The following is an 18651-nucleotide window of genomic DNA, read 5'->3' as shown; positions in this document are numbered from 1 at the left end:
TTGATTGATGACTACTGTAATTTAATTTAATGTTTTTGTGTAAAAGAAAATTGACTTTTTTATTGAACCGATGATAAAAAAATTTGTTCCGAAAATTGAATTTTTTTAAATATTTATTATTGATTTGCACCCTTGTCAGATTTAAGACTAATGGAATAAAATATAATATTTTCATCTAGAAGAAATGTGCTGACTTATAAGAAATCAAAAATTAATTTTTAATTTATTATGATTTAATGAGATTGTGAGTAATGATATTTTAGTCTACTGGAGTAGTTCCCAGCCTTTTTCGTTAAATTTATTCCTTTGCCCATTTTTGAACGCTTATCCTCCCTAAATAAAAAAGTACTGTTTATTCAATCTTCATTCTTCAGTGTACCTTATCTAGTGGTATGCGCTCCAACTTTTGTACATTTAAAGTAGTTTATAATATGTTAGTATATATAGTAATAATGAAGAAGTGAATAATATTCTATTCAATTCAAGAGTCCTGCTGCACACTAACTCAAATATATTTCTTTAACGTATCGTCTGACCAAGGTCAAGAGCATAGAAGAAAGATAAGTAGTTAATCCCACAGAAACCAAATCATTATCGAAAGTAAATAACTTTAGTTATACTACAGCAAATATAATTCGAAATTCCCCCTTAAGAACAACAAAAATTCTTGCTGATGAGGAATTCCTCTCCTGTTGGTTAAACGTTAGTCTACAGAGATAAACCAAGCTTTTATAAACTAGACTGAAATTTTTTTATTTCAAAGACGAAAAATATGTTTTAATGCTAATCCTATAATTTTGCCCCAAAAAAATTGTTTTTATGTTTCTGCATGAGATTCTCTGCTTAAATTCATGGGAATAATAATATGTTTGTGCTATCATTTTGCCTATGTTGAGACTAATCACAGATGATTTGAAAAATTAATTATTTTTTATCATGCTTATAAACTTTGGCTGCTGATATTAATCTATTATGCAATATTTGTTTGAATTTCTGTTGATGCAGTGGCAGATTTCAGGCAGCTAACGGTATATAGAGCTGTAAAATATTCTGTGGTTATTTTTCTGTGGTTTTCAATCCATACTCGGCCTACTATTTTATTGTTTATTTCAGATTTTATTCCATCGTTTTTTTTTTGTAGTTTTATTAAAATAAGCAGCAGCAGAATATCAGTATGTTTTTTCAGTAACTTCGTCCTGCACACCTTGATCCGGTGTGCGATGGCGAGTGTTCCTAATGCTTAGCATGATGCACCAACACCTATTTTTCAAACGGCCGAAAGAAAAATACAAAATTCCACATGGACATTAGGTGTATACAATGATAACATAATTTTATTGATGAATAAATAAATCACAGTTGAATAATAGCTATTTAGCTGTTCATCTTGGATATTTTTCAATTATATTCCATTTAGTTTAGTGTTCACTTTTATAATCATGTTGATGATTTATCTAATCTTGATCACTTGTAATCTCATAATTATCTAATCTCTGATTTTTACAGAAGTCAGCATCACCATCAACACCCACAGATAACAACAACCATATACAGAAAAAAGAATTTGAAAATTTGGACCACGTCACACATAATGGACTCAAAAACGGATCAAAAACCGATTCAAAAGACTTTAAAAATGATTCCACTGCACGAAAAATTAATTCTGAAGCTAACAGCACAAAATCAGACTCTGGGAAAAAAGACAAAAAGCAGAAAAAGAGCAAAAAAGCAGAGTCTGAACCAGCAAATTCGGACAACAAGGCCCATGATACTTCCGAAGCGAACGGAAAATCGGGCATTCGTAACGTAATTGGTTTAAAATCGCGATACAGTCTCACTGATTTTGATGATACTAAAAGCCCTAATGAAGGTAAAAATAACGCACCTGGTAAAACTCTTGCAGAATTAAAACGTGAACGAGCACAAGAAAAAAGCAATAAAAATTCACCTTCGACCCCTGATGGGATGCCGTATCCCACGGCAACATCAAACTTTACTTACAATGAACCTTCCGAGGATATTAAGCAGTTCAAAGGTCAAACTGCGAGACAGTTATCAGAAGGAAGTTCAAATAAGCGTAAATTATGTATTATTTTGTAAATGAATCAGCTGAACCCACTGAGCTTGCTGCTATTACCCATAATTCTGACTTGCTATTACCCATAGTTCTGACTTTCGTTTACCCATAATCCTGGCTTGGTGGTATTATCCGTAATTCTAAGATAGAGGTGCCCATTCTCTATAACTGCGTTTCTCAAACTGTGTTGCGCGTAACACTGTTCTGCGAGCTTTTTTCAAAGCGTTTCACTAAACAGGGATTGAAATTACAACTAAATAGGTTGCCATGGCGACCGTGGTCGTACTTCGCCTCTGGGTCGTAAATTTGTCTCCCAACATATTTTTACGGTGGCAAGATGCACCATATGATGTAGTATACCCTTTCTATTAGCTTTACTCGAACTCGATTAGCTGGTATACTTACCTGAATGCAAATATGAAAAATATCATCTTATCCAAATAAATAATAATGAGACAGAATAAATAATTCGTTGTATATTCTTAAAAAGTCACAAACCAGACCCAAATTGCGTTTTTTTATCAAGATTTGGCTGACTCCAAAATCTTGACTTAATCTGGAATTATCTAGTACTTGTCGCCAAATTTCAGCGTTCCCAAGCCATTTGAGATGTAATCGAAACAAGATAGGGAACACCACCGATCTTTCTTTATTTTCATTGTCTAATACTAAGATATCTGAATATACCTGCTGCCTATTATATCATTTGTTTTACCCATTACCAGCCATCAGTTGTTTTTTTTAATTTCTGAGATTTGTTATGTCATAATAGAGCATTCTGAAAACATAGATCCCAGGTTATTGATTGAGCAAATGTATTAGAAATTATTATTAGGTAATAAACTCTTAGGATGAATTTGATTTTCTTTATCATTTTTCCTTATTAACCTTACCTGGCATTCCGTTATCAGGGCAGGGTTTTCACAATGCTTTAAAAATTTTTGTATTTCTTTGCATAGCTGTAAATCTGTTGTATGATTATTAAAATTAGTGGTTATATTGAGGAATAATTTGAATATTTTCATTTAACAATTTGGCATTTCAAACATTCGACTTGCGGTCATCGTACTTATATATGACACTGTAAAAAAAGCAATCAAGAGAATACACGACCTAATTTAAAACATTCGATATTTCATGGTCAAGAATATAAATCAGTTTTTGTCATTTCTGACTAAACCATTGAAAAATTGAATTAGGCAAATCGTGAGAATAATTCAAAATATATTTTATAAATAACAAATCCATTGATATTACCAATTTGACCATTTTTGAAGTGAAACATTCTTTATATTATTTAAATTTGATAAAGCACAGCAATATTTGTGTAAAACAGTTCAAAATGGAAGATTTTCCATTTTTTTTAACAGCGGAAAATCTACTGTTCAGTAGAATGCAGCCATGTGTTATGTCCTCCTTATACTATATTGCCGATTGGCGAAGCCCAACTGACACCAAAGTTAATAGAAGTCAAGACTTCATTTTGCTAATTATATAAACAAACTAATAAATAATAGAGATAATAGCAGTGAGTCGTCGAATGGGAGAAATGTCGTTAAATTAGCCACACCAGGTCACAAAATCTTTTGTTCCTTCGAAGGCTGGACACAACTACTGAAACAGACAACAATTCATTTGTTTTTGGGTTAATTCGTTACAAGCTTTTTCTGATATCATGTGTTAAATAAGTAATCATCTTAACATGCTATTAAAACTATCCAATTTAATTTATTTGCCCAAATCAGCAACACCAAGTCACAAAATCTTTTCCCTGTATAGTTGGACCAGATTAAGACATTAGTATTCAGGCACATAGTCACATAGCCTTTCTCTGAGGCCCTGTGTTTAATTGGTAGTTGTCTTAAAGGTCCATGCATTCAAAATTATTAATAACATGCTAACTAATTCCATATCCAACATTGACTGGTAATTGGACGAGAGGTCATGGTTTTCCATATGATTAAGCCGTTTTGTCGGCTTTCCTCGCCCCCAAGATAAGTATGGAAATCCCACCTTATCTTACATTTTATAATTGCTACAGATGTATTTAGGCATACCCAACATGTAATCTAACAAAACAATCCACTATGAAGCCTTAATACTTGACGCTTCATACTCTGCAATAGAATGAAAGCACTTTTTGAAATCACTGTATTGAAAATGATAGCGTACTTGTTACGAGTATTTCAAGTAATAATTTTTTCTTAAATATTTTTTCTTGATTTTTTAAAATGAAATTTTTTTGTCGTTTGTTGAATTCATCTACAATGAAAATTTTTATCGTAATTTCAATAATATTATTTGTATTGTGAATGGTTGTACTGGTATACATAAGTTATGACATCTGTAATAATTAGTTTAAATAAAATTGACCGAATAAATTTTTAAACTGGTTGACTTATTCTGAACTGGTAATAATAATAATATCGCTGACCTATTTTGCATAGTGAATATCAAATGCTGCTTGTTTTTTTTCTCAATGGGTAAAAGAGACCTCCACCGTCTTGTTTTCATAATAAACGTGACTACCTATGTTTCTCATACATGGTGACCCAAAATAACCAAACCCATAAGTTTCTTAATTACTCCTTTAAAAATGAAGAAAATTTATTTAACATGTGTACTCTTGTTTGTGTACGATTGTACCCAAGAGTTTCGGCGCTCCAGAAGTGTGTGTAACAATATGGAGGTAATTAATTTTGTTTGCCTACTTAACATCAAGTTGTGTGAAGGGACTGAAACCTATGGGCAGGGGGATATTCACTTGGCTAACACAGATAGTTCCCGAACTCGTAATAGAACTAAAATAAGGAAAATCAGAATAAAATTATGCCCTAACCTGGTACACATAGGCCTACTACCTGATTGACTAGGTACACACACAACGGGAGTACCAAAATTACAGTAATTTGGACACTTGCTCAAAAGCAATTTCTACAATGTGTTCCAGATGACTTGGGTTTTGTGTTTTTTTGGGCCACCCTGTTAACCATTTACTCGGACTCTTGTAGAGCTGTATGATAAGTAAATCATTTCAAGTTTTGTACTCTTTGTTCGAAATTAGTGTATCATTGCTTAACTTGTTTGAAATTAACTTCATCTATTTATCACATCACAAAGTCTTCTCATAAACCTTCCCAAAAACAAAATCAAATCATACTGTGTACAGAAAGTTTTAGATGACAATTTTCATGAAGTTTGGCTTCTTAAAAGTTCTATTGAGATTTGCTGATGTCTAAGTTTTGGATTTTGTAACCTGTTACTGATTACTTTGCAAATAGGACCTACATTCAATCATTTGCAAGGCAATATTTTTCAATGTTTATATTCCCAGAAAAAGCAATTTTCAAACTCTTTATCATATTTAGATTCTAGGCAATTAATAAACCCTATCCCCCGACCCGCCAAGTCCTTTTTTATGATTTCAGTTTTTCCATTGGGTACTTTCTTTTGAGAATTGAAATACGGTAACTATTCCCTGCCTTCGACAAAGATATATATATATATTCTAGTGAGAAATGCACGTTCGAATTATGTAGTTAATCTATATTGCTTCTGGCTGTCTTTATTAGGTTTGAAGATAATAATCTCTTTGCATATTTTTGTCATTGTTTATATTGTATGGTAGATAATAACAGGTACTTGTTGTTTCATAGGAACTCAACTCGATGTGCTTCTTTATTTATCCCTTTTCAAATTCTGATTTAATTTTCTGATCATCAATGAAGCATCTTGAACTTTCCATGAAAACATAAAAATTGTTCAAATATTAACATTTACAACTTCTACATGAATCATTCCTTGTCTCTCGTCTGAAAACATATAACTGGCAAACTAATCCTATACCCGACTGGTAACCGGATGAAAGGCCCGTTGTTTGTCATATGATTAAGCCATCTTGTCGTATTTCCTCCTCTCCCGGGATAAATATGAAAATCCCAATCCTCGTTATCGCTAGATATATATTAATCAGGCCCCTGGACTGTTGACTCCCGAAATTGATTTGACTCTGACACCTGCACCAAGCTCTGGAAAAATCTAGAAACAAAACAAAAGCGTGCTTTCATTCAATAGATTGGTAAGAATGCTTATTAAGCTAAATTTTTTTTAGTTTTCTTTTAGACAATTTTAACTTTAATTATCACCTTTAAGAGACTGAAATTACGTATCTCTGAATGCCTAGGAAATTTAAAATACTGACCTCGTCTCCAAAGAGTTTGAAAATACGCCTCCAATAAAAGCCAAATGATGTTAAAGCCTTTATTATATGACTCTTTATGATGTACTGTAAGTTACAAGAAAACTTGTCAAAGTACGACCTCCAATTGTGATTTTGTATTCAATAAATAACGCCATATGTCTTGCTCTAACACAGTGGTTCTCAAACTTTTTACGCTGCGCCCCTTTTTTAGAACTTGTCAAGTCTCGTACCCAGTGGTGGGATTCAGCCGGTTCACACCGGTTCTATAGAACCGTCTCACGGAATTTTATGAGATCTGCGAACCGGTTAGCATTACTGGTTACTGTCAATGTTCTGTTTGTAACAAAACCAGCTGAAAAATATTACTTTTGTGAAGGAATCGGCTGACGGAAAAATTTGAATCCCACCACTGCTTGTACCCCATCTCAAAAATAACTAGCTAACAATAAGCTACAAACAGATAGTAAAGTGAAAGTCTGTTTTATTCAAAAAATACGTGGATGGAACGTAAATATTCAAAATAAGGTGGGGAAGATCAAATCTAACAAACATTTTCAATTAGCTTCACGCCTTCTCAAAACATTGGCGCAACCCATCGTTTGAGAACCACTGCTCCCGAAGGTATAAACTTCTCTGTCACATTCCTCTCTGCCAGAGTGAATTATTACCTACTGCAGAGTATTGCTTGCTTCCCAAACCCATATCTTTGTTCTGATTATTTTTGTGCAATTTTGTTTTCACTGTATGATGTAGTCTTGTATCTGTGTCACCTATTTCGTTATAGTTGGATTATTTTTTTTATTGTACTTGGTCAAATATTCAACAAACTGTGTCCAAATATGGCTGGTGAGGACCATATTTCAAAGTGAATTTTCAAGTAGATCAAATCATTGCAAACACTTAGTTTTTTGTTAGTAACTGGCCAACTATTTCCAAATTAAAATGGCTCACTTGGCTCTTGGTCAGAGCGCTTTCTCATAAAAATGTATGTTTCCAACATGGCCAGACACACTACTCACTAATCCTCCATCATTATCTGTAGTCAAGAGAATCTATTAATCTTGGAAAGCTAGTAATTTTCTTTCATCTCGTTCAAATCTTTTGCTAAGTCATTATTTGCTTTGTTTTCGTATAGTCATGCTTTCCTTTCTCATCCATTCCCGACCTTCTGCTTTGCTCATTTCATCTAGTGCAATTTTCAATTTAGATTTTTTTTATTTTTCCTTGTTTTGATTTTATTGTTGTTGTTGTGTACGTGGAATTACTGATCTTTTTCCTTTTTTGATTTAAATTCGCCCGGATTTTTTCTCGTCGATTAATAAAATGAATCCCTGATGAATGTTGCTGATATTTTTGAGGAATAGTGCCAGGGTCGTGGCGCCCTACTGGCTACATCAGTGTTTCCAAACCTAGGGGTCGTGACCCAAAACTGGGCGCTCCGGAAGTATTGTATCAAAATGACGCACAACCTGAACCTGGTACTCATACTATGTTCAGGTTGTGCGCCATCTTGGTACGAAGTATTTGGGAGCACCCCAAACTGTGTCGCCTGCTAATTTTCTTGGGTCGCTTGTTTTTTCAACAAAAACTCAACAGTTAATATTTATATTTTCTAGTGAATTTTGTTTATTTTATATTTGGTATTGAAGTGTTGTTCAATAGTAATTAAATATGTGAAAAGTGTCCAAGCATCAAAACTTTGCAGCAATCATATTGCTATTTAAACCCACGCCACCATTTAAACTCGCTGATGGTAAAAAAGCGCTGCCTTCTCACTTTAGAGCAGTGGTTCTCAAAGTTTTTAAGCCGCGCCCCTTTTTTAGATTTTGTCACGCCTCGCGCCCCACCTCATAAATAATTAGTTTACAAAGCTATAAACTAGGATTCGGTTGGAAACCGAAGACTTATCGATCGAAGGTTAGGGGATCCCCCAAAACAGTGGGCTTATTCCATAGTAACACCGTGTGTCCCATCACTAATTAATTAATAACTCGCTAATTATACGACATAATCCATTTAAAATCAATAGGCTTCTGATCCGAGCTAAGATGAATGCACATGCAAAATTTAAAGCAGATTGAACCTTGCTTTCCTGAAATATCGCGTGCATCTAACACACAGACATACATACATACAAATACCTATCAACATATTTACCGATCAAGATCGATAAGTAATAACAGATAGTAAGACGAAAGTATGTTTTATTCAAAAAAATACATAGATGGAACGTAAATATCAAATAAAGAAATGTAGACGTCCAAAATAAGTCGAGCAAGATCAAATCTAACAAATATTAATTAGCTTCATGCCCCCTCGAAAAGTTGACTACGCGAAGGACTATCAAGTCATCGTGTCAGCGATAGCGCTGCAATAACATGGCACGCTTTACATAAATCCTAACACATAACTTTCCAAACGCCAATTATAAGGCGAGTCGTCAGCCGCGGTGCACGTTACTAATTTGCTGCGGTCCATAGCCTGAATGATACTCCCGTCCTGCAGTGTGTGTACCAGGTTAGGGCTTGGCCGTTATTTTATTTGGAGCTTTGAGGAGCTCCATAATTACCGATGACATATCCGATCTTACCATCATACACGAGTAGGCCTACATGCTGGGGGTTCGGTTGGCGTTGTGGCCCGCCACTTCCATAGCCCGAGAAATTCATGTCGCATTGGGATCACCTGGCTATAATTAAGCCCAACGCTGGTTGTTGTAGCTGACAAACGCGGCCATAACTTCGCAAGGCGCTTCTTCGCGTCTGCATACGTGCGCGCAATTGGGAAGTTTGTCGTTTGGATCGTTATTGTATTTCCTGCTCAATTTAAATCACTCCGGACTCTGACACTTGAGCTAAGTCGTCTTTAATTAGTCAAAGACTCGTTGCATTCAGTACACCCGATTGTCAGATTTGGAAAGCGGGGATTTATGGTTTTTGTATAAGCAGATGAGCAATTTAGAGTGGCCAGTGAGGAAGTGCTTCGCAATGTCTATGAAGGTGACCGTACATTTGAACCCATGCGTATATCCACAGGTTCAATCTATATGCGGGTGCTAATACCCATGGGTTAGGGTTAGTATGGGTTTAACTATCCGTGAAACAAAAAAAACTCCATAGGTGCAATAGCATACAGGTGCAATTGTCATGGGTTCAAATGTACGTGGGTTCAAATGTAATGGAACCGTCTATGAATTGTGTATTTATACATTCGTTTTATTATGTTGTTCAATCGGCGCTCCAGAAGTGTGTGTACCAATACGGAGGTAACTAATTTCGTTCGCCTTTTTTTCATCAAGTTGTGTCAATGGACGGAAGGCTATGGGCAGGGGGTATATTCACTTGGCTTACACAGACAGTCCCCGAACTCGTAATAGAACTAGAATAGGTAAAATCGGAATACAATTATAGCCTAACCCTAACCTGGTACATATACCAGAAATCAGATTCGCTATATAAAATTATTATGCAGTAGAATTTTATCCTTCAATATCGAACCAGGTTCGAACTTACTTTAAAATTATAGTGGCCTTTGAGACTGCGTAAAAACATTACGCAGAGTTTTTGTAAAAAAATGATACACAAACAAGAGCGCAATGCTCAAATATATTGACACAAAGGTTGAGCAATTGATTCACTGCGCTTCATTTCAGAACTCTGACCCGCATGAGCGCATACCTCCTCTGTACGCCATTGTAGAAAGCCCCGGTCACTAATGCAGAAATGTTAGATTTGAGAAGAACACCCCCTTCACGTTAGGGTTAGAATCCAGTGAGTGGCAGAGGCTTTCTACAAAAGATCTTTTATTTTTCAATGATTCTGAATGAAAAGTATTTATATTCGATTGAATTTGAATCAATGGTAGTCAGTCAGTCAGTCAGTAGTTTATTTTATCACAAACTGAATTGAACATTGACGAACAAAATTAGGAAAAATAAAAATTGCATTTCAGTGTGAAAGGAGACGCGATAAAGCTTTTGAACACGTTTTTAAAAATAAATTTCTCATTCAAGGAAAAACCGTTGTGTGTTTCAGCTTTTTTTTTTATTAAATAAAATGCACATCTTATATCTTCTTCTCGCTACTGCTACAATCCCCAACGGCAGAAGAGGGTTAGTAGACGGATTATGCACCTTGCCTGAACAGAGGCAAAACATTGACTGGAACAAGGTAATTATAGATTAAGGAATGCTAATGTTTCACGTTATTGTTGGAATGCGCCATACTTTTGCACAAAAAGGCGGACACAATACCGACTTTTCGTACCGTAACTTCTCGGTTTTATAGTTTGCTTGCCAACTTGATTCTACTAAATTCTTTTCGCACGGATCAACCTATAAATGGCTCTTAGTGCCTTCAATTCTTTAATTAGTACTCATCCACTTTTGACTTGAGCTTAAAAAGACTAAGCAGAAATGGTAGATCAATTGCGAACTCCTTTATGATTCCAACTATTATGGTAGGAATTCTCACGCGCCTTCACACTCAAGTCATCACCAAGTAAACTTACAGTTGATCACTGAAATTTTGAGAGCTACTGAATATATATACATATAGGCCTACCCATGGTGATGAATTGAGCGACTACAATTTTCGGATGTCCAGAAGTATGTGTACCAATAAGGAGGTAACTACATTTTGTTCGCCTATTGTACATTAAGTTGTGTAAAAGGACTAAAACCATGGACAGGGGGTATATTCGCTTGGCTAACGCAGACAGTCCGAACTCGTAATACAAATGAAACAAAGAAAATTGGAATAAAATTATGGCCTAGCCTGGTACACGAGTAGGCCTGTCCAATTTTCAACAAATCTTTATTTCGAAATATCATATTCACAATCAATGTACAGGGCGATCAGACCAAGCGTAGACATATATTAAGTTCGAATTGAAAAACATTAAACAAAGTATTTGAATCACGACAGTTTAAACTATTTGTAAGAATTTAGTTTACTGTGACATCTGTAGCGGCAGCGATTCAGAAAGTGTTCGAATCGGGACAGTCCCCAAGTCAATAAAACGTTTGTCTACACTTGGTCTGATCACCCTGTAATTCTCCATGTTTGCATCTGATTTGATAATGTAATAAAGTGAACAATTTATTTTATAGTTTTCTGGTGACTGGTATGAAATTCTTCACCATCTTGCATACTCTGAGTACAATTTTCCTTGTGCATTGACAAATGATATACACTCGTCGCCTGGTGGAATGGCATGTACAACAACCCTGTACAATCCAAGGTAAATGTGTTTGTATTTGCCCAACGGTCATGTTTGGACCGCTATGGGTCCTCGACTGTTTTTATGCCAAGTCAATGACAGGGAGTCCACGACTTACGACGTTGTTTTGTTCTCGAGACGCGATGTAACCCAAATTTCAGTGTAAGTCGGAACATTATACTGTACAGTACATGAATTGCTTTTTACATATCGTACTGTACTGTAAAGTATGGTACTGTAATAAAATGTACAAATAATGCGAAAAAGTACTTTATTAAAATAACAGAAAACAACTCCATATCCCACGAATAAGAGCAATACTGTACAGTACATTATTATCTTCTGTATTTTTTATGGAGTGCGTTCGTAACCTCGAAACATCGTTATGGAGTGCGCGTTCGTAACCTCGAATCAGCGTAAGTCGCGACCGTCTTAACCCGAGGACTCCCTGTACAGGGAACTGTTATGGGTCCTCAACTCTTCTTTTTATAACCTACTCAGTCACTGATACAACAACGCTTTACAACCCCAAAAATAAGACCTAGCCTGAATGTTAAATGGATTTTATTATTAATATGAGCCCTCCCCTTAAAATAAGACCTAGTCGATAGCGTGAATTGTTTTTTGACCTAGTCGATAGCAAAAAATCTCTCCTACACGTTTTAAATGATTACCGTAATTCAGAACGTGTGAGAGAGGAAAGGTTCAATGACCACGGTAAGGACCAGGTAACGTGAAGATCACGCCACGATTCATATTTTATATATCTGAAAATCTCGTAATTCTCTACTTTGTAATTTTGTTTTTAATAAATGAAAATAAAAGCCACCCCCCCCCCCCCCCAAAAAAAAAAAAAATAAGCCCTAGTGTTATTTTTCAAATGAAATTGAAATAATACCCTGTCTTATTTTCGGGGAAACACGGTAGCAGTATCAGCTATGTATAGTACAAATAACAGCAATTGGCCCTAACTCCTCTTTTTATATAGGTAGTCAATGATACTATTATAACTTATGATAGTCTTCAACTAAGACTCGCAATGTTCAATGTTTTGCTTTTTCCAAAACAAATTCAATCGCTCTCTCTAAATTTGGTGGACCTACAAAATGAGCTCAAATTGCATACAAAATATATATAGTTATATAGCCTACTGACTCAGAGTCTGGGACTGTCTGTGTTAGCCAATTGAATAGGTTTCAGCCACTTTATACTACTTGATGAGTTGATGTAAAGTGGGAGAACAAAATTAGTTACCTTCATATTGGTACATATACTTCTGGAAATCCATAAAAATTTAAATCCATGATAAAGTTCATTTTATTAAATTATTTGTACAGCACCAATTGGACAGTGAGAATTCCCCTCCATATTTACCGAAATAATGATGATTCATACAGAGAATATTTCAGTCCAGGTAAATACACCTTTTTATGCTATACTTGTTGAATAAATAAACCTGAACTATTTAGAGAGTCTAGTACAGAGATTCTCAACCTTTTTTTATATTGCGGCACACAATTAAGCTCTTTCAATATTCGCGGCAAACCTATCACAAAACATGAACCTTTACTACTCACAATACCATTTTGCTATAAAATAATAAAAAACAAGGAAGATCAGATAAGGGGAATTTACCTCATGTAAATGCAACATACCCTGACATCCGGCGGCACACGACATGAAAAAGTTGAGTATTATTGCTTTCATTTATATTTTCACCTTTTTAAAAAGGCAATGTCGTCAAAAAAGCGCGCCAAAGCATTGTGGAAATTGAAGTGGGAAATCAGGAAGAAAATGGCGGTAAGAATAAATTTACCGTTTCATGTTACCTGTATGTTTACAAATACTCCTGTAGTATGTAGTATTAGGGTCCGCGCCTAATTTTATTTCGTTTTCCCCTATTTTAGTTCTGTTACGAGTTCGGGGACTGGCTGTGATAGCCAAGTGAATATATACCCCCTGCCCATAGGTTTCAGTTTTTTTTACACAACTTGATGTAAAGTAGTCGAACAAAATTAGTTACCTCCATATCGGTACACACACTTCTGAAGCGCCCAAAAAAGAATACAATCGGTAGTCTCTACGTTCAGTAGGCTGAAATCGGCAACAGCTGTTAGAGACAGCTTAATTTTCATGTAAATAAGCTTTTATTTTTATTTTATTTCATTTCCAATACAAATTTAATATTGTTTAGGGGTATATACTGAGGAAATGGCACTTTACACTGATTATAAAAACTACCTGCTTGGCGTTTTATGCGACAAAGAAGGTGAGTTTGTACGTTTTGTTCGTATTTATTTATTAGATATGAAACAGAAGCAGTGATTCCCCTACAACCCCCCCCCCCCCTCCTCCCTAAAATTTCAAGCACCTCTCCCCCTAATTTTAAATTAATTTTCAACGTAGATAAAAATGTATTTAGGTATTCATAAAGCTCCTATGCCGCGCTGAAGTTGATCAGTCGAATACATAACACATTTTTATAAGTTACAAAAAGTTTTATCACTAACAAGAAAATATTTACCACCCCCTAAATTTCAAAACACACCCCTAAAATAAAAAGCTGGGGAACATACTGAACAGGACTACTATATCAACTATCAAATAGAAATAAAAAGAAATCAAAGATTTGAGTTTTAGCTCTTTTTATTTGTGTATCATTGTACCCCAAAATTTCACTAATCTAGTGGGCTTTGCACGAAGTTTGTGTACCAGGTTAAGGATAGGTCATAATTTTATTCCGATTTTTCCTTTTTTAGATCTATTACAAGTTCGGGGACTGTTTGTGTTAGCCAAGTGAATATATCCCCTGTCCATAAGCTTTAGTCCCTTTACACAACTTAATGTAAAGTAGGCGAACAAAATTAGTTACCTTCATATTGGAACACACACTTTTGGAACGCCAGTTTATGTTTTTTCTACAGTGGTTCTCAACCTTTTTCTCGTTCGTGGGCCACTTGTATTGCACAAACAAATTCTGTGCAAGGGAAAAACTACGAGAAAAAAAAATTGCGAACATGGACACCTTCACCCTAATAATTGAAATGAGAATTGCCACTCAGTACAAAAAACAGCACCACCATTCATTGCTTCTACTGTCAATTTAACTAATTTATCAATAACTCTAGCAATTTTTATTAAAAATTGTGGCCCACCTGGAAATGTTTCTGTCGTCCAAGTTTGAGAACCGGAGCTCTAGAATAGGTTCCATATGACATGGGTTCTGTATTTTGTGGGGTTCACACTTTGACGTCAAATGACGCAATGCCAACCAAATGAAGAAAGAATTATTTAAAATGTCATATATATATAAAGATAAAATCTCAATGTGAAATAGGCGAACAAAATTAGTTATCTCCATATTGGTACACATACTTCTGGAGCCCCGAAAAATTGTGTAAAAAAATATCGCGTCTTTGAATTTGGAATCGATTGGGCCGTTATAGTTGAAAATGAAAGCGATTTTTCCCCAACAACAACAACAAAACCCCATGATAACAACAACCTCAATTTTGCAGAATGATCCATACGTCTGCTTCGAGTCTAACTGAACAAATAATTCATTTACAGGTCGTCAAAATATATGGATCGATAGTCCGAATTCAACCCCTACTGCTGCAGATGTTTTGAGAATTCGGAATAAACTGGTTCAAATCGGTTCAGGCTGGAATGAACTGGAATTATCGTTCAGAATATGCGATGATCCGAATTGGTTGACAAGAACCAGAGAAACGGAGTGACTCGTCACAGAAGGCCAAACAACGATAATAGGACGATGTTATGAAATTGTGCCAGTTCTACTTTATATGACTTGAATAGCATAATATATTAGGACAGGTGCTACTATAGTGTGAAATAATCTTAATCTAGTGCATCGGCAACCTAAGACCCGCTGGCCAAATCCGTTGGATAATTCAATCTGGCCGCGTGCTGCTGCCACAACCAAACTAAAAACCAAATTTTGATGTTCTAGCTAAAAAATAGCTCAAGAAATTTGTGGAAATTGCGATTAAATTTAGTTTTAGCACGACGCCTATTTTTTACCCTTTTGCATTTGTAACACTACAAATATAATTCATAAAATGTTACTTTATACATCACCATTACATGACCAGCTAGTAAATTTTTTTGCCCATGGTCCAAAAACCTTGCCCACCTCTGCTAGTACCATATCGTGAGATCTACTTTAAAGGTGGTAGTAGTACTTTAATCCGCCAGCAATGTAAAATAGTGTATACAACATTTTAAAATCAATATTAAAGAATTGTGACGAGATTGTAAGGAAACGACCGTTAGGTCATTGGCCTTTTAAAAAAATACAAAAATCAACATTTAATCAAGGAAATAACCACATTAAACCAAACAACAAATTAAAACAGAAGGAAAAATAGAGAATACAATGCTTAATGGATAACAGTAGTTTCTTGCTACCTGCCAACAGCGACTTATTGTGCAAGTCTGTGTCACTTGCAGCTATCGAAATATTTTTTAAAAAGCCCTCGGGATAAGCATGCATCACTGCCAGTCTTTTATTTCTTGACTAATTTTCAATCCAAATATCCGGATAGATATTTATAAAATCGTAGAATCTGATTTTGGAACAAATAGGTTGCGCTGTAAGTATCATGTGCCAGGGTTGTGGATTGGATTTATGTTTTGGAAATAATACAGAAATATATTTGGGGAACAGTTTTATTTTGTACGTGACGTATACAGCTGCATTTTTAAGTGTTATTTACTCAATTTGTACATATACTAGGAATGAATTTTTAAATACATATTTGAACATGATAATTATATGGAATGCGGCAGATCTCAGACCGCACCTGATTGCCGACATATGGCGACAGACCCCACGCAACAGTAGATATACAAACGTTCAGACCAACGCAAGGTCAGAGATACACGTTTATCAACGATGTGCGAGGATTTATCGCCTTGATTGAATACTTGATTGTGATAAGTATACTATTATTTTATTCTGAAGCAGTAACCAAATAGAAGAAACAAAACGTTGTTTTGTTTGGGCCCTATATATCTTCTTCAACACAAATAATAAAAAACAGAACATAACAATAGGCTGAATAGAACGGTAAACTCTCGTTAATTATTATATTTAAAGTAACTGAGCTTGCTGTATTTAGATCACTTTTAGGTTTTCCCGACTGCGGCCCGCAAGGCCATTTCACAATTGTTGCGGGGCTTATATCTTGAACCACCATACGTTATGTTATAGTAGCGCTTAATGTATTTTTAATTAATGAAACTCGAGCTGAACTTGAAAGTTCCAAGGCAAACAAAAACCACACAATCTACCACAGTTGCTATAGTAGCACCTTTAAACGTTTATATCAACTTTTTAACAACTGACAAAAGACCATATCTCATCCGATTTTTTTCAGTCCAGTCTTTACCAGCCTTTCGGAGAAAATACGACAAAAATGACGAAGTAGTTGCTTTTAATAAGTCTTTTTACGCAAATAAGTAATCCCGAAAATTTTCAAACTTGTCTACCAAGACCAGTAGTTTCATTTGCGAACGTCGTGAAATTATTCTGGACAGTATTTTTATGGAATCAATTTAATTTAACACGTACTATTTATTGTTCAGTATTGCCAATGTTTTTTGCGGCAATACGACTCCACATTGTGCTAATAGTATAGTTTTGTGTTTCTATTTTTATTAACAGTTCATAATAACATAGTGCCATTTATATTTTTTAAAACTTCTATACTTAGGGAAGTGGGAAAAAATTAAAATTAAAAAAATTAAATTTATGAGATGAAATTTGCAATGTGGTTTAAACTTCCAATTCGGACAACCACCCCACTTAGTCTTAGGAGGCAGTTATGTAGTTTAGGGCAATTCGATGTTTTTACTGTTTAGCTTGCAGCCTGATCAATTTATTTCTGTTTACGCAAATTGTGTTGCGTTGGCTAGGGGCGTAGCCAATATTTTAAGGGGGGGAGCTCCTAAAACAGGCGCCGCGATTTCGCCACTCGTTAAAATGGTACCAACGCGGTATAATTGGAATGAGGCGCTATCTCGTAGTGTGTGTACCCGGTTAGGGTTAGGCCATAATTTTATTCCGATTTTTCTTATTTTAGTTCTATTACGAGTTCAGGAACTGTCTGTGTTAGCCAAGTGAATATACCCCCTGTCCATAGGTTTCAGTCCCTTTACACGACTTGATGTAAAGTAGGCGAACAAAATTTGTTACCTCCATATTGGTACACACACTTCTGGAAAAAGTTTCACATCTTGCGTATTCTCAAAATGAAACTGTACATAGTCTGAATTGAAGTCTTTCTTTTGAAGAATAAAATGTTCAAAAAAGTGTTCTGTAAAGATATTTGTGTCAAAAGAGGCCATTCTTTTGAAATAACAATTTGGTAAAAATAATTTAGAAAATTTTTGAATTGGCCAAATTAATATTTGTGTTTCTGACTTTTTTTGCATTTGAACTTTTTCATAGAATTAAATTAGTGTTGTTGCATTGGTTATTCTTACAGCAAAATATTTTAATTCATGGACATAATAACTAGAGTACAAATTTCTGTGGTATTATTATACAAGAAACAGGACGAAAGTAAAACAGCGTCGATTGATTCGTCATTTAGTCCATCGGTCGCTAACTTCACTTTATGAAATGAATTATAATTGTTACGAATGTAGACATGACGTGTAAATATGAAAAAACGCAAATGCTATATCTGGAGATCCCGACATGTTCCCAAAGTCAGAGCTTAAATGAGCAAATACATTTATGCAATGTATTTACGAACTGCGCATTAATAATTACACATGAATGACACATACGTGCAACCATTTTTAAACTACCCTTCCTCAATCAATTAGAATTGATTTGCTGTTCGGTGTGGTCGAGAGAAAAGTCGAGTAGATCAGCTAGATTTCTAAGCAATTCATGCATTACTAGGAATTGACTTTTGCATTGGCGTGTATTCGATTCAAAAACCGTCTGAAATTAACGCGAATTTTGTTTTCAGTACAGGATATTTCTAAGCTACTTTTTCCCAATTAATTAAAATTGACCTGAAGTGCATGCTGAAAATGACGCATAATGCAGTTATAATAAAGTTTATAGGCCGTTTTATACATATGCGAGTTCATAGCAACGAAACCATAGGATTTT

General features: G+C 35.1%; 2 protein-coding genes across 3 annotated transcripts in view; both read left to right on the top strand.

Moving 5' to 3' along the window:
• LOC120341616 (protein phosphatase 1 regulatory subunit 16A-like) overlaps positions 1 to 7617 on the top strand; it is a 46398-nt gene extending 38781 nt beyond the window's left edge. Inside the window, exon 11 of the mRNA XM_039410158.2 lies at positions 1507 to 7617. Within this exon, the coding sequence (XP_039266092.2) occupies positions 1507 to 2100 (594 nt within the window). The 3' untranslated portion in view covers positions 2101 to 7617. The remainder of the gene's footprint in view (positions 1 to 1506) is intronic.
• Positions 7618 to 10258: 2641 nt separating this feature from the next.
• Positions 10259 to 15398, top strand: LOC120340959 (uncharacterized). 2 transcript variants are annotated; one of them, XM_039409360.2, is made up of 6 exons: positions 10259 to 10447; positions 11389 to 11519; positions 12836 to 12912; positions 13230 to 13298; positions 13693 to 13767; positions 15069 to 15396. In XM_039409360.2, the coding sequence occupies exons 1-6, from the start codon at positions 10334 to 10336 to the stop codon at positions 15236 to 15238; spliced, it is 636 nt and encodes a 211-aa protein (XP_039265294.2). In that variant the 5' UTR covers positions 10259 to 10333; the 3' UTR covers positions 15239 to 15396. The 2 variants fall into 2 exon arrangements, with proteins under 2 accessions (XP_039265294.2, XP_077976438.1); XM_078120312.1 differs by lacking the exon at positions 10259 to 10447 and adding an exon at positions 10844 to 10904 and having other exon boundaries at positions 15069 to 15398.
• Positions 15399 to 18651: the final 3253 nt, after the last annotated feature.

This window comes from Styela clava, chromosome 14 (assembly GCF_964204865.1).
Source record: "Styela clava chromosome 14, kaStyClav1.hap1.2, whole genome shotgun sequence".
Lineage (NCBI taxonomy): Eukaryota > Metazoa > Chordata > Ascidiacea > Stolidobranchia > Styelidae > Styela > Styela clava.
This window is presented reverse-complemented; position numbering and strand designations above follow the sequence as displayed.